This window comes from Salmo trutta, chromosome 36 (genome assembly GCF_901001165.1).
Source record: "Salmo trutta chromosome 36, fSalTru1.1, whole genome shotgun sequence".
Classification (NCBI taxonomy): Eukaryota; Metazoa; Chordata; class Actinopteri; order Salmoniformes; family Salmonidae; genus Salmo; species Salmo trutta.
In genome coordinates this window covers 17,460,078-17,473,752 of record NC_042992.1, presented here as the reverse complement: position 1 = coordinate 17,473,752, position 13,675 = coordinate 17,460,078, and the positions used below count along the sequence as shown (strand labels likewise).

Below are 13,675 nucleotides of genomic sequence, written 5' to 3'. Positions count from 1 at the left end.
GGCAGTGCTAGGAAAGTCAGTTCTAGGAAAGTCAGTTCTAGGAAAGTCAGTTCTAGGAAAGTCAGTTCTAGGAAAGTCAGTGCTAGGAAAGTCAGTGCTAGAAAGTAAGTGCTAAAAAGTCAGTGCTCGTAAAGGCAGTGCTAGGAAAGTCAGTGCTAGAAAGTCAGTGCTAGAAAGTCAGTGCTAGAAAGTCAGTGCTAAGAAAGTCAGTGCTAGAAAAGTCTGCTAGAAAGTCAGTGCTAGTAAAGTCAGTGCTAGAAAGTCTGCGCCAGAAAGTCAGTGCTAGAAAAATCAGTGCTAGGAAATTCAGTGCTTGTAAAGTCAGTTCTAGTAAAGTCAGTGCTAGAAAGTCAGTGCTAGTAAAGTCAGTGCTAGTAAAGGCAGTGCTAGTAAAGTCAGTGCTAGTAAAGTCAGTGGTAGTAAAGGCAGTGCTAGAAAGTCAGTGCTAGGAAGTCAGTGCTAGAAAGTCAGTGCTAGGAAGTCAGTTCTAGGAAAGTCAGTGCTTGTAAAGTCAGTTCTAGTAAAGTCAGTGCTAGAAAGTCAGTTCTAGGAAAGTCAGTGCTAGAAAGTCAGTACTAGAAAGTCAGTGCTAGTAAAGTCAGTGCTAGAATGTCAATGCTAGAAAGTCAGCACTAGGATAGTCAGCTCTAGGAAAGTCAGCGCTAGTAAAGTCAGCGCTAGATAGTCAGCGCTAGGAAATTCAGCGATAGTAAAGTCAGTGCTCGTAAAGTCAGTGCTAGTAAAGTCAGCGCTAGTAAAGTCAGCTCTAAGAAAATCAGAGCTAGTAAAGTTAGCGCTAGAAAGTCAGTGCAAGGAAAGTCAGCAATAGTAAAGTCAGCGCTAGTAAAGTCAGAGCTAGAAAGTCAGCACTAGAAAGTCAGCGTTAGGAAAGTCAGCGCTAGGAAAGTCAGCGCTAGTAAAGTCAGTGCTAGAAAGTCAGTGCTAGTAAAGTCAGCTCTAGGAAAGTCAGTGCTAGAAAGTCAGTTCTAGGAAAGTCAGTGCTAGAAAGTCAGTACTAGACGGTCTGCGCCAGAAAGTCAGTGCTAGGAAAGTCAGTGCTAGAAAGTCAGTGCTAGAAAGTCAGTTCTAGTAAAGTCAGTTCTAGTAAAGTCAGTGCTAGAAAGTCAGTTCTAGGAAAGTCAGTGCTAGAAAGTCAGTGCTAGTAAAGTCAGTGCTAGAATGTCAATGCTAGAAAGTCAGCACTAGAAAGTCAGCACTAGGATAGTCAGCTCTAGGAAATTCAGCGATAGTAAAGTCAGTGCTTGTAAAGTCAGTGCTCGTAAAGTCAGCGCTAGTAAAGTCAGCTCTAAGAAAATCAGCGCTAGTAAAGTTAGTGCTAGAAAGTCAGTGCAAGGAAAGTCAGCAATAGTAAAGTCAGCGCTAGTAAAGTCAGAGCTAGAAAGTCAGCGCTAGTAAAGACAGCGCTAGAAAAGTCAGCGGTAGCAAAGTCAGTGCTAGATAATCAGTGCTAGTAAAGTCAGTGCTAGTAAAATCAGCACTAGGAAAGTCAGTGCTAGAAAGTCAGCGTAAAGTCAGTGTTAGAAAGTCAGTGCTAGAAAGTCAGTGCTAGAAAGCCAGTGTTGGTAAAGTCAGTGCTAGGAAAGTCAGTGCTAGGAAAGTCAGTGCTAGGAAAGTCAGTGCTGGTAATATCAGTGCTAGTAAAGTCAGTGCTAAAAAGGTCAGTGCTGGTAATGTCAGTGCTAGTAAAGTCAGTGCTAAAAAAGTCAGTGCTAGGAAAGTCAGTGCTAGGAAAGTCGGTGCTGGTAATGTCATTGCTTGTAATGTCAGTGCTAGTAAAGTCAGTGCTAGTAAAGTCAGTGCTAGGAAAGTCAGTGCTAGAAAGTCAGTGCTAGTAAAGTGTGCTAGAAAGTCAGTGCTAGGAAAGTCAGTTCTAGTAAAGTCAATGCTAGGAAAGTCAGTGCTAGAATGTCAGTTCTATGAAAGTCAGTGCTAGAAAGTCAGTGCTAGAATGTCAGTTCTATGAAAGTCAGTGTTAGAAAGTCAGTGCTAGAAAGTCAGTGCTAGAAAGCCAGTGCTGGTAAAGTCAGTGCTAGGAAAGTCAGTGCTAGGAAAGTCAGTTCTATGAAAGTCAGTGCTAAGAAAGTCAGTGCTAGAAAGTCAGTGCTAGAAAGTCAGTGCTAGTAAAGTCAGTGCTAGAAAGTCAGTGCTAGTAAAGTCAGTGCTAGAAGTGCAGTGCTAGTAAAGTCAGTGCTAGAAAGTCAGTGCTAGGTAAGTCAGTGCTAGAAAGTCAGTGTTAGAAAGTCAGTGCTAGAAAGTCAGTGCTAGAAAGCCAGTGCTAGAAAGCCAGTGCTGGTAAAGTCAGTGCTAGGAAAGTCAGTGCTAGGAAAGTCAGTGCTAGAAAGTCAGTGTTAGAAAGTCAGTGGTAGAAAAGTCAGTGCTGGTAAAGTCAGTGCTAGGAAAGTCAGTGCTAGGAAAGTCGGTGCTGGTAATGTCATTGCTTGTAATGTCAGTGCTAGTAAAGTCAGTGCTAGTAAAGTCAGTGCTAGGAAAGTCAGTGCTAGAAAGTCAGTGCTAGTAAAGTGTGCTAGAAAGTCAGTGCTAGGAAAGTCAGTTCTAGTAAAGTCAATGCTAGGAAAGTCAGTGCTAGAATGTCAGTTCTATGAAAGTCAGTGCTAGAAAGTCAGTGTTAGAAAGTCAGTGCTAGAAAGTCAGTGCTAGAAAGCCAGTGCTGGTAAAGTCAGTGCTAGGAAAGTCAGTGCTAGGAAAGTCAGTGCTAGGAAAGTCAGTTCTATGAAAGTCAGTGCTAAGAAAGTCAGTGCTAGAAAGTCAGTGCTAGAAAGCCAGTGCTGGTAAAGTCAGTGCTAGGAAAGTCAGTGCTAGGAAAGTCAGTGCTAGGAAAGTCAGTGCTAGGAAAGTCAATGCTAGTAAAGTCAGTGCTATAAAAGTCAGTGCTAGAAAGAAAAACAAGTGCAAGTATTAATGCAAGAAAACGACCAGTATACCTGTACCTGTAAAAGTAATATGTACATATGTAGGATCTTAATTTGACCTACACTACCGTTATCAGAAGTACAGTGCAGACATTGTTAATGTTGTAAATGACTATTGTAGCTGGAAATGGCTGATTTTAATGGAATATCTACATAGGTGTACAGAGGCCCATTATCAGCAACCATCACTCCTGTGTTCCAATGGCACGTTGTGTTAGCTAATCCAAGTTTATCATTTTAAAAGGCTAATTGATCATGCAATTATGTTAGCACAGCTGTAAACTGTTGTGCTGATTAAAGAGGCAATAAAACTGGCATGCTTTAGACTAGTTGAGTATCTGGAGCATCAGCATTTGTGGGTTCGATTACAGACTCAAAATGTAAAAATGAAACCCGTCAGTCTATTCTTGTTCTGAGAAATGAAGGCTATTCCATGCAAGAAACTGCCAAGAAACTGAAGATCTCCTACAACGCTGTGTACTACTGGCAGCTTCATTAAAAAGTACCCGCAAAACACCAGTCTCAAACTCAACAGTGAAGAGGCGTCGCCGGGATGCTGGCCTTCTAGGCAGAGTTGCCATGAAAAAGCCATATCTCAGACTGGCCAATGAAAAGAAAAGATGAAGATGGTCAAAAGAACATAGACACTGGATAGAGGAACTCTGTCTAGCGACTGGTGAGACTGGTGTTTTGCGGGTACTATTTCATGAAGCTGCTAGTTGAGGACTTGTGAGGCATCTGCTTCTCAAACTAGACACTCTACTGTACTTGTCCTCTTGCTCAGTTGTGCATCCGGGCCTCCCACTCCTCTTTCTATTCTGGTTAGAGACAATTTGCGCTATTCTGTGAAGGGATTAGTACACAGCGTTGTGCGAGATCTTCAGTTTCTTGGCAATTTCTTGCACGGAATAGCCTTCATTTCTAAGAACAAGAATAGACTGATGAGTTTCAGAAGAAAGTTATTTGTTTCTTGCCATTTTGAGTCTGTAATCGAACCCACAAATGCTGATGCTCCAGATACTCAACTAGTCTAAAGAAGGCAAGTTTTATTGCCTCTTTAATCAGCACAACAGTTTTCAGCTGTGTTAACATAATTGCAAAAGGGTTTTCTAATGATCAATTAGCCTTTTGAAATTATAAACTTGGATTAGCTAACACAATGTGCCATTGGAACACAGGAGTGATGGTTGCTGATAATAGGCTTCTGTATGCCTATTTAGATATTCCATAAAAAATCTGCCGTTTCCAGCTACAATAGTCATTTACAACATTAACAATGTCTACATTGTATTTGTAATCAATTTTATGTTATTTTAATAGACAAAAAATTGGCTTTTCTTTCAGAAACAAGGACATTTCTAAGTGACCCCAAACTTTTGAACGGTAGTGTATATTGTCACAGCAAAAATAATCCTGCAGCAACACGATTTTTACTTTTAGTCCATAATGTTTCTTTATCGGTGGTTTGGCTATTAGCTGGCCAAAAGTAGGCTACATGAAAAGTGCAATACTGTTAATATAATCGTGTGTTAGTGTGGGTTTTCAGGGAATATATATATATATCACGAAGCTCATTGGCATTTCCTGTGATGCAGGAAAATGTTCAGTAACCAGAGATTGATCAAATTAAGATCTTACATCTATACAGTTGTGTGCCTGTGTTGTTCATTCTTCATTTATGTAATTTATTGTAAACTTATGTTTATCCATTCATGGTGATAGTGTCTGTCTGCTTCTTTAGTGTCAGGATGCACTTACTTGGAGCCTCAGTCTGATAGCCAGCAGCATCAAATGTATGAATGCTGCCACCTGTAATAAAAATACAATGTTGCCACCTGTAATAACAATACAATGTTGCCACCTGTAATAACAATACAATGCTGCCACCTGTAGTAACAATACAATGCTGCCACCTGTAATAACAATACAATGTTGCCACCTGTAATAACAATACAATGCTGCCACCTGTAATAACAATACAATGTTGCCACCTGTAGTAACAATACAATGCTGCCACCTGTAATAACAATACAATGCTGCCACCTGTAGTAACAATACAATGCTGCCACCTGTAATAACAATACAATGTTGCCACCTGTAGTAACAATACAATGTTGCCACCTGTAATAACAATACAATGCTGCCACCTGTAATAACAATACAATGCTGCCACCTGTAGTAACAATACAATGCTGCCACCTGTAATAAAAATACAATGTTGCCACCTGTAGTAACAATTCAATGCTGCCACCTGTAATAAAAATACAATGTTGCCACCTGTAGTAACAATACAATGCTGCCACCTGTAGTAACAATACAATGCTGCCACCTGTAATAAAAATACAATGTTGCCACCTGTAGTAACAATACAATGCTGCCACCTGTAATAAAAATACAATGTTGCCACCTGTAGTAACAATACAATGCTGCCACCTGTAGTAACAATACAATGCTGCCACCTGTAGTAACAATACAATGCTGCCACCTGTAATAACAATACAATGCTGCCACCTGTAGTAACAATACAATGCTGCCACCTGTAATAAAAATACAATGTTGCCACCTGTAGTAACAATTCAATGCTGCCACCTGTAATAAAAATACAATGTTGCCACCTGTAGTAACAATACAATGCTGCCACCTGTAGTAACAATACAATGCTGCCACCTGTAATAAAAATACAATGTTGCCACCTGTAGTAACAATACAATGCTGCCACCTGTAATAAAAATACAATGTTGCCACCTGTAGTAACAATACAATGCTGCCACCTGTAGTAACAATACAATGCTGCCACCTGTAGTAACAATACAATGCTGCCACCTGTAATAAAAATACAATGTTGCCACCTGTAGTAACAATACAATGCTGCCACCTGTAGTAACAATACAATGCTGCCACCTGTAATAAAAATACAATGCTGCCACCTGTAATAACAATACAATGTTGCCACCTGTAGTAACAATACAATGCTGCCACCTGTAATAACAATACAATGCTGCCACCTGTAGTAACAATACAATGTTGCCACCTGTAATAACAATACAATGCTGCCACCTGTAATAAAAATACAATGTTGCCACCTGTAGTAACAATACAATGCTGCCACCTGTAGTAACAATACAATGTTGCCACCTGTAATAACAATACAATGCTGCCACCTGTAATAACAATACAATGCTGCCACCTGTAATAAAAATACAATGCTGCCACCTGTAATAACAATACAATGCTGCCACCTGTAGTAACAATACAATGCTGCCACCTGTAATAAAAATACAATGTTGCCACCTGTAGTAACAATACAATGTTGCCACCTGTAGTAACAATACAATGCTGCCACCTGTAGTAACAATACAATGCTGCCACCTGTAATAACAATACAATGCTGCGTTGGTTTAAACATTGTAAGCATGCTAGCTGTGGGTCATATTAGTGATGTACTTTACATACTGTACATAATATACAGAGTGTCTTGGAAATGTAAATGATTAATAACCATTTACTGCAGTGGGGTAAATCAGGGTCAAACAGCGTTTCTTGGTAGTCTTAAACAAATCTACTTTGAAACAAGGTATACCACAGGCAGCCGGTGGCATCTTAATTGTGGAGGACGGGCTAATAGTAATGGCTGGGATGGAATCAATGGAATTATATTGAACACATCAAACACATGGTTTCTATGTGTTTCATACCATTCCATTCACTCCATCCCAGACATTATTATGAGCCGTCCTCCCCTCAGCAGCCTCCTGAGAAGTGTACACCTCACACACATGGTTATGGTCTTATAAAATGAAGACACTTCTACCATGTCACATATAGAGTTGAAATGTATTACATTTTGAGTTTGCATTCCAATATTATACTTTATATACATCACAGAAGACTGAAATATAACACAACTGTTTGTGTTATATTTTCGGGCGGGTTTTCAAAAATTAAATGTATTATTTATGAAATTATGAAAAATATTAATGACACACCCATGAGACCACTAGAGGGCGTTTTGGCCATTTGTTGATGGGCTGACACTAAAATCAAATATTAAAGACTAAGTTTACCTGACTATGTGTTATCAATGGTCCTTATCCAAACCCACACATTCACTTGATTGTTAGTTACCGGTTTGCTACACATGACTGAGGGATATTATATAATTGGTCGTTATAACTCATAACTGCATATGATTGTTTGTCACAGGTCTGTCACCAGAACTTTCTGTGGCTTTATGTAGTGAATGATACCTGCAGGCTGTGGATGAGCCTCGTGGATAATGATAAGAGTGGAGCTCCCTCCTGCTTGTCCCATTGAGCCTATAAGGTAAACACATTGAACATAAGACCAAGTTCATCACTGCAAGGGACATTGAGATATGCTTATACAAACAAATTAAGAGTTTTATTCCAAAATGCTATTTATCCATTTTCATTTTTAAAAATGCTGAGAAATGAGCTTTTATTGTTTAAAGAAATGATGAAAGACATGGGTGTGTTTTTTGTCTAATCAGGGTGTGGGGTTGTTCAACAACATCAACAACAAATTATGCTTTTATTCAAAATTCTCTCAGAGAAGTAAGTAGTACTGCTAGGTTTTGCACAGTCAAATGTAACAAATAACTACATTTTTTATAAAGAAATGTACAGTAATATGAGATATGTATGTAAAACATTAGCATTTTACATTTGAGTCATTTAGCAGATGGTCTTATCCAGAGCGACTTACAGTTAGTGCATTGATCTAAAGATAGCTAGGTGAGACAACCACAGTAAACAGCATACAAACATTCCATTCCAGCTAAACAATGGATATAATCATTTTGCAAAAAAACACATATTCATACACATCTAAAATCTCTAAATGTAAAATATGAGAACAGACATATTTTACACACACTTGTATATACCCATAAGCAATAATTTCTGATGAAAAAACACAAATGTGAAAAATGTGTGCATATAGCATTTTGGAAATAAACTCTTCAAATGTAGACCAAGATGACTTACCGTGAGAGATTATATCTGAGTGGACAACCCCTGTTCCTGTGTGGACAACCCCTGTTCCTGGGTGGACAACCCCTGTTCCTGGGTGGACAACCCCTGTTCCTGGGTGGACAACCCCTGTTCCTGGGTGGACAACCCCTGTTCCTGGGTGGACAACCCCTTTTCCTAAAATAATTATGTTGAAATTCAGCTTCAGCAAAGATATTCATGTTGATTTACTGTTAATACAATTCATCCAGGTTTTATGTCATGCATTATTGGACTATTGTTATGGAATTGAACCAATGCAAGGCAGAGCAATTACCAGGGACTTGCACGTGTGACACTGAACTGCCATGAACCCCTGCACCTGCCAAGAGATCAATAGTTCAACCTCCCCAATAGAGACAAGCCACCTCCATCCAGACAGAGCTTGTAAAACATCCAGGTGTTTTTTTGTCTACTTCAATGCTTGTGGAGAGAGCGGGTGTAGCGTTACCTGCTTGACTCGGATCCAAACTGGGACCTGCATTGAAAGCAAAACACTTTTCATCAAATTACAGTAGATAAAGACTTACCACTGTTTATTAGATAGATTCAATAGAGATATCACTTCAAATATTATATGACTTGATTAATATTTAAACATTTATAATAAGTAATTTGACCAGCAATACTGGTATCTGAAGAAGAACCTGCATGTCCTGACAAAGAAGCATCTGAAAGACAGGGGATGTTAAGAAATAAGTAAAAACCGATTGTTTAAACAAAACTTGTATCACTTAACATGACAGTGCAGAATAAAGTGAGTAGATTACAGAACAAGGCTTTACCATGGGAGCTGGGGTCAGAAGGTGAAGTATGTGAATCTCCTCCACCTCCTCCACCAGCACCACCTCCTCCTCCCCCTCCTCCTCCATTACCTGAAGCAGATAGGAACACATCAGGCCATTCATTCTACAATGTATTCCACCATGGCTGCGTTTACACAGGCACCCCAATTCTAATATTTTGCCCAAATATGGTCAAAAGAGTTGATGTGATTGGTCAAAACGTATAGTGCCTCTTTTTAGGATGTCAATATAAATGAATGTTATATAGTTGTTTTGCCTTCATTATATGTGTTATCACCATCAAGGACCACTTTGGAAACATGTGTTTTAATTAATATATATATATATTTTTTAACCTTAATTTAATTAGGCAAGTCAGTTAAGAACAAATTCTTATTTACAATGACAGCCTACCAGGGAACACTGACAAGGTAAAATCTGCCCCTCAACATTCCTTGTTGAGGGGCAGATAAACTCAATGGGGACAGTGCCATGGGGGATTTGATCCAGCAACTTTTTGGTTACTGGTCCAACACTCTAACCACTAGGCTACCTGCAGCCCCTTTTAAGCGTTATCCTTTAGGTCCACATTGTACATTTTGTTCTCTGTGTCTTACCCAAATAAATCAAATTCAATTCAAAAGTTACACAAATATCAGAATTGGGCTTCCTGTGTTAAAAGGCAATTCCCACACTTTTCAACCTCATTTCATTTTCTCCAGCACAATACCAGTGTCTACATATGTGAAAACGGTGCATTTCTGCACTTTGTAAAAAAATATATAATTAAAAAGTTCTAGCCTTTGACATCATCAAAATCTGTGATTTTCAAACACTATGAGATTGACGGTGACATGAGGAGCAAGAAAATACCTTCCCTCTGGCTAGAAACTCATTGCAGTTTTTTACAACTTTTAATCCTACCCTTTGATGTCACAGAGAAGCATTTTTTAGAATCTTTCTTCTTATCTTTTTAATCACAGATCATAGAAACGCGTTGTTTTCACTTAGGTAGACACTAGTTTTGTGGTGGAGATAATGAAAATGTAAAAGTGGCGGAACTGCCCTTTAACTCAGTCCATGTGCCAGATCTATATTATGCATAATTAATATGGAAATGCAACGTTATGTCCTAATTCTTCTAACACAAATCTGATTTATAATTAATGTTTAACCATTACTTCCTTCTGATATTGAGGTACTGCTTGATGCTGTAACAAAGCAAACAACATTTTCTCGTTATCACGTAGGAAAATATATATGTAAGATTGTAAGACAGTTTTTGTTGAAATAAATAATCAAAAAGTGCCACATATTATGGAGCCTGACTCACGGCCAGGCCCAGCTTGCATGGCACTGTCCCCATTGAGTTTATGTCCTGCAGGAAGAAGGGGTACACAAATTCGCGAGGGATTTTATGTTGAGAGTCATTGTAAGACTTTTCTTTTCTGATTTGACTTAATTCTGATGTGAAATGTCCTTAATACATTTACAAGATCAGCCTAGACACAATACCCATTTATAACCAATTACACAACCATTTTACAGCCCGTACGCTAACCAAACCCAATACCCATTTATAACCAATTACACAACCAATTTACAGCCCGTACGCTAACCAAACCCAATACCCATTTATAACCAATTACACAACCATTTTACAGCCCGTACGCTAACCAAACCAGTAAAGGAAATGAATGGGTTCCTAGAAAATATTTTTCAAATGTTCACATTGTATTTGGATTGACTGTTATAAAGAAAGTCCTCCCTTACCATTCGGAGCTTCACCCTGGAACGAGGTGCCAGGCTGAGCGCTTAAACCTAGAAGGAAACCAGCCTTTAAGTCTAGACAAGCTTATTTAACACTCCATTGAAAACCTTTCAATACAGTCCTTTACAAATATGTATCCTGTATTGTAAGAATCAAACATATTGCAGACTTCTGCAGTGAGTTTAACTCACTTTTATGGAAGAAAGCTTCAACAGAAATGTCTCAAATGGTCTGATTTCAAGAATGATGAATATCATGTCATTAACTTTCCTGGTAGGCTATCTAATAGAAAAATCTGCCAAATATCTGCAGCATTTACCAGATTAAAGTCTATACTCAAGACAACTTCCCCACTTTGCACTAAGAACTTCTCAGAGTTGAACTCACTGAACTAAGAGCTATTCTGTTTTTAACATAAGCCCTATCCCCTGAGCTAAGAGAGGATTAGATGTGTCTTACCCAGGCCTTTAGATACTGTGGTAGCTTGCTGTGCTCCAATTCCTTGAGGGAAGAGAAGGGAAAAGGAACATACTTCTATTTGAGATTCTGTATGATTGTCTTTATCATTAAAAACCCTTTATTCTGGTATTATACCCTATTAGAGAGGATTTTAAGTTTACATGCACGCGCACATGCACGTACTTGTGATTAATGATAGTTTATTACCAACAATATGTGAGATTTTACTTTAAATGTACTCTTATGTCCTGTTTTGTAGCTTTATCATATTCACATTTCCACTATTTCACTATTTTATATTTTGTTTGTATTTGGAATTAATGAGGCCCATTTGTCTTTGAAACGTGTTATGGTAATATTATGCAAAACATTCAAACAGGAAAAACAAATTTATGCTCTTAGTTGAACCATTTACATAAGTTTACTCTGAAAATGGGACTTTAGTCACACAAGTAGGCGTTGGTTTATGCACAAAGGTTAGAGATGTTCTATTCATTGGTGGCAAGTTGTTAACTTCTCACCCATATTCTTTTCCTGACTCTTGGAGTCATCATCATCTGAAAAGAAAAGTAAGTTGAGACATTTCATAAATATATGCTCATATTCTATACTTCCCAGAAGTCTGTGCTCCACACATATTTAGAAGTCGTTGTTCCCTCTATTGAAACAAATGGAAAGGTGCCCGAAAAATTATACAAAAATTGGTCCTGAAAGGTTACACTTATAGAAAAAAGGGTTCCAAAAAGGTTCTACCTGGAACCAAAAAGGGTTATTCAAAGGGTTATTTTATGGGGACAGCCAAAGAACCCTTTTAGGTTCTAGATAGCAGCTTTTTTTCTAAGAGTGTATATCCTTCTGCTTGAGTGGAGGAAATTGGTATTAACTTTATAGGTCTGAGTGTACTTCAAAAATTACTTTATCATTTCTTTAAAGAGAGTTAGTCCTTTTTTATTAGTTACATAGAATTTATTTTGTTATATTAGACATTTCTACGCTCTCACTCAATGTATTCTTTACCTAATTTTATAATCAGAAAAGGCTGCATTGATCTTTGTTTTGACCTCTGTTAACCTTGGGGGGGGGGCAATATTTTTTGTTTGTTAATAGCTTACTATGTCACATTTAAGCTAGGCCCATTCTCTTCGTCGTACCAGCACTAGCTTGTCCTATGGTATCCTGACACATGACTCTAACCCCCCCATCCCAACTCCCTCATCCTTCCCCAAACCTCCCTCCCTCCCATCTCATACCCTCCTCCTCTTCTGAGAGTTCCTCTTCACCGTCCTCTACCTCTATCTCCTCCGGCTCTTTCTCTAAAGAAAGAAGGCATTGAGTTGTTTACCTGTTCAAATATCGCAATGAATACAACTTTGATTCAATGAGCTACTTCCATACCTTCCACAGGAGCAGTTGAAATTGTTGTTGCCAAAAAGACAACTACAGAAGCAATTAAAAGATTTCTGCAGATAAAGAAGATGTGTATCAAAAGATGGATGGAAACATAGGTTAATATCGAATGTTTTATAACAAGGTTAAATTATATCCCTAGTCCAATCTCAAGTGTATGATTCAAGTTGAGATACAGTTTTGCAGCAGATGAAAGTGAAATTTCATTGTGGATTGATAAGTCTGTCATAAACATACATTAAGTCCATATTCTTCTCATCCATATCATATTTTATGTCCTCAGTGCATAAATCTAAGATGTCACCATCATATCAATTGTGTTACATCAAGAGGAAGAATCAAGAAAGAGTGCCAAATAAAGCCAATGGGAATCATTCAATGTAATGCTAAGACTAAAACTATTTTATCAGATAGTATCTATTCTTCAACATCAATATCAACAGCAAACATTTATTTACATGACAAAAAATCATTCTCAAGCTCTTGAAAAACAATTTTCTTAGTCATATGAAATGTCAGTGCATTACTGGCACATTTTTCATTGTGTGGATACTAACCCTGAGAATCATCATACATGGATCAATTACATCACCAATTACATAACAATAATCAGAATCGAGGCCTGACGAAAATCTCTCGCTTTGATCAAAACAAAACAATACGCCTGGACCAAGATGCAACATTTCATGACTAAAATTCCCTGCTTCAGCATTCATTACACACAACATTTGCAGCTCTTCATTGTTTACTCACCGTGACCACATGTTTTTTTCTAAAGGTCTATGTGGGGAACTCAGGAGTAGACATATACAGCATGTAGCACCCAGGGCTTTAGACTTCCTTCTGCATGACTGGGCACCGCTATATGTTTTATACCCTCTCATCCCCCCATCTTAGGAAGGGGCAGGACTTGTGTTATAACCCCAGCCCCTACCAACTGAGCTCAGCTACTCCCTAGCTAGGTTTATTTCTCTACAGGTGAAAATACTACAAAACACATTAACATTATAAAGATACAACAACAACAAAAGGAATTTCTAAAATGGGTAATTCCAGTATGAATATTCAATAATTTCAAACAAGTCCTGAGTCAGGCAGTCTCTTACTGATGGCTCTTGCTGAGAGTGAGACAAATAGATAGATGTGGACAGTGGTGAAGAGTAAGCCTAGTGGGGAGAGAAAACAGGTCTGATTGCTCTACCTCCTTGCCTTCCCTGAATCCCCCTGACATGAGCTGTCACCTCTAGTCTAACCTCTCAGCTCTGAGATCAA

At 38.5% G+C, this 13,675-nt stretch overlaps 1 protein-coding gene across 1 annotated transcript in view; it reads right to left on the bottom strand.

Moving 5' to 3' along the window:
• si:ch211-80h18.1 (developmental protein eyes absent) overlaps positions 1-13,232 on the bottom strand; it is a 28,115-nt gene extending 14,883 nt beyond the window's left edge. Inside the window, exons 1-14 of the mRNA XM_029734865.1 lie at positions 13,157-13,232; positions 12,392-12,456; positions 12,247-12,309; positions 11,518-11,553; positions 10,997-11,038; positions 10,540-10,587; positions 10,091-10,144; positions 8,767-8,856; positions 8,611-8,652; positions 8,433-8,459; positions 8,259-8,303; positions 7,958-8,119; positions 7,199-7,267; positions 4,710-4,760 (exon numbers count right to left, since the gene is read on the bottom strand). Of these exons, the coding sequence (XP_029590725.1) occupies positions 4,710-4,760; positions 7,199-7,267; positions 7,958-8,119; positions 8,259-8,303; positions 8,433-8,459; positions 8,611-8,652; positions 8,767-8,856; positions 10,091-10,144; positions 10,540-10,587; positions 10,997-11,038; positions 11,518-11,553; positions 12,247-12,309; positions 12,392-12,456; positions 13,157-13,167 (805 nt within the window). The 5' untranslated portion in view covers positions 13,168-13,232. The remainder of the gene's footprint in view (positions 1-4,709; positions 4,761-7,198; positions 7,268-7,957; positions 8,120-8,258; positions 8,304-8,432; positions 8,460-8,610; positions 8,653-8,766; positions 8,857-10,090; positions 10,145-10,539; positions 10,588-10,996; positions 11,039-11,517; positions 11,554-12,246; positions 12,310-12,391; positions 12,457-13,156) is intronic.
• Positions 13,233-13,675: the final 443 nt, after the last annotated feature.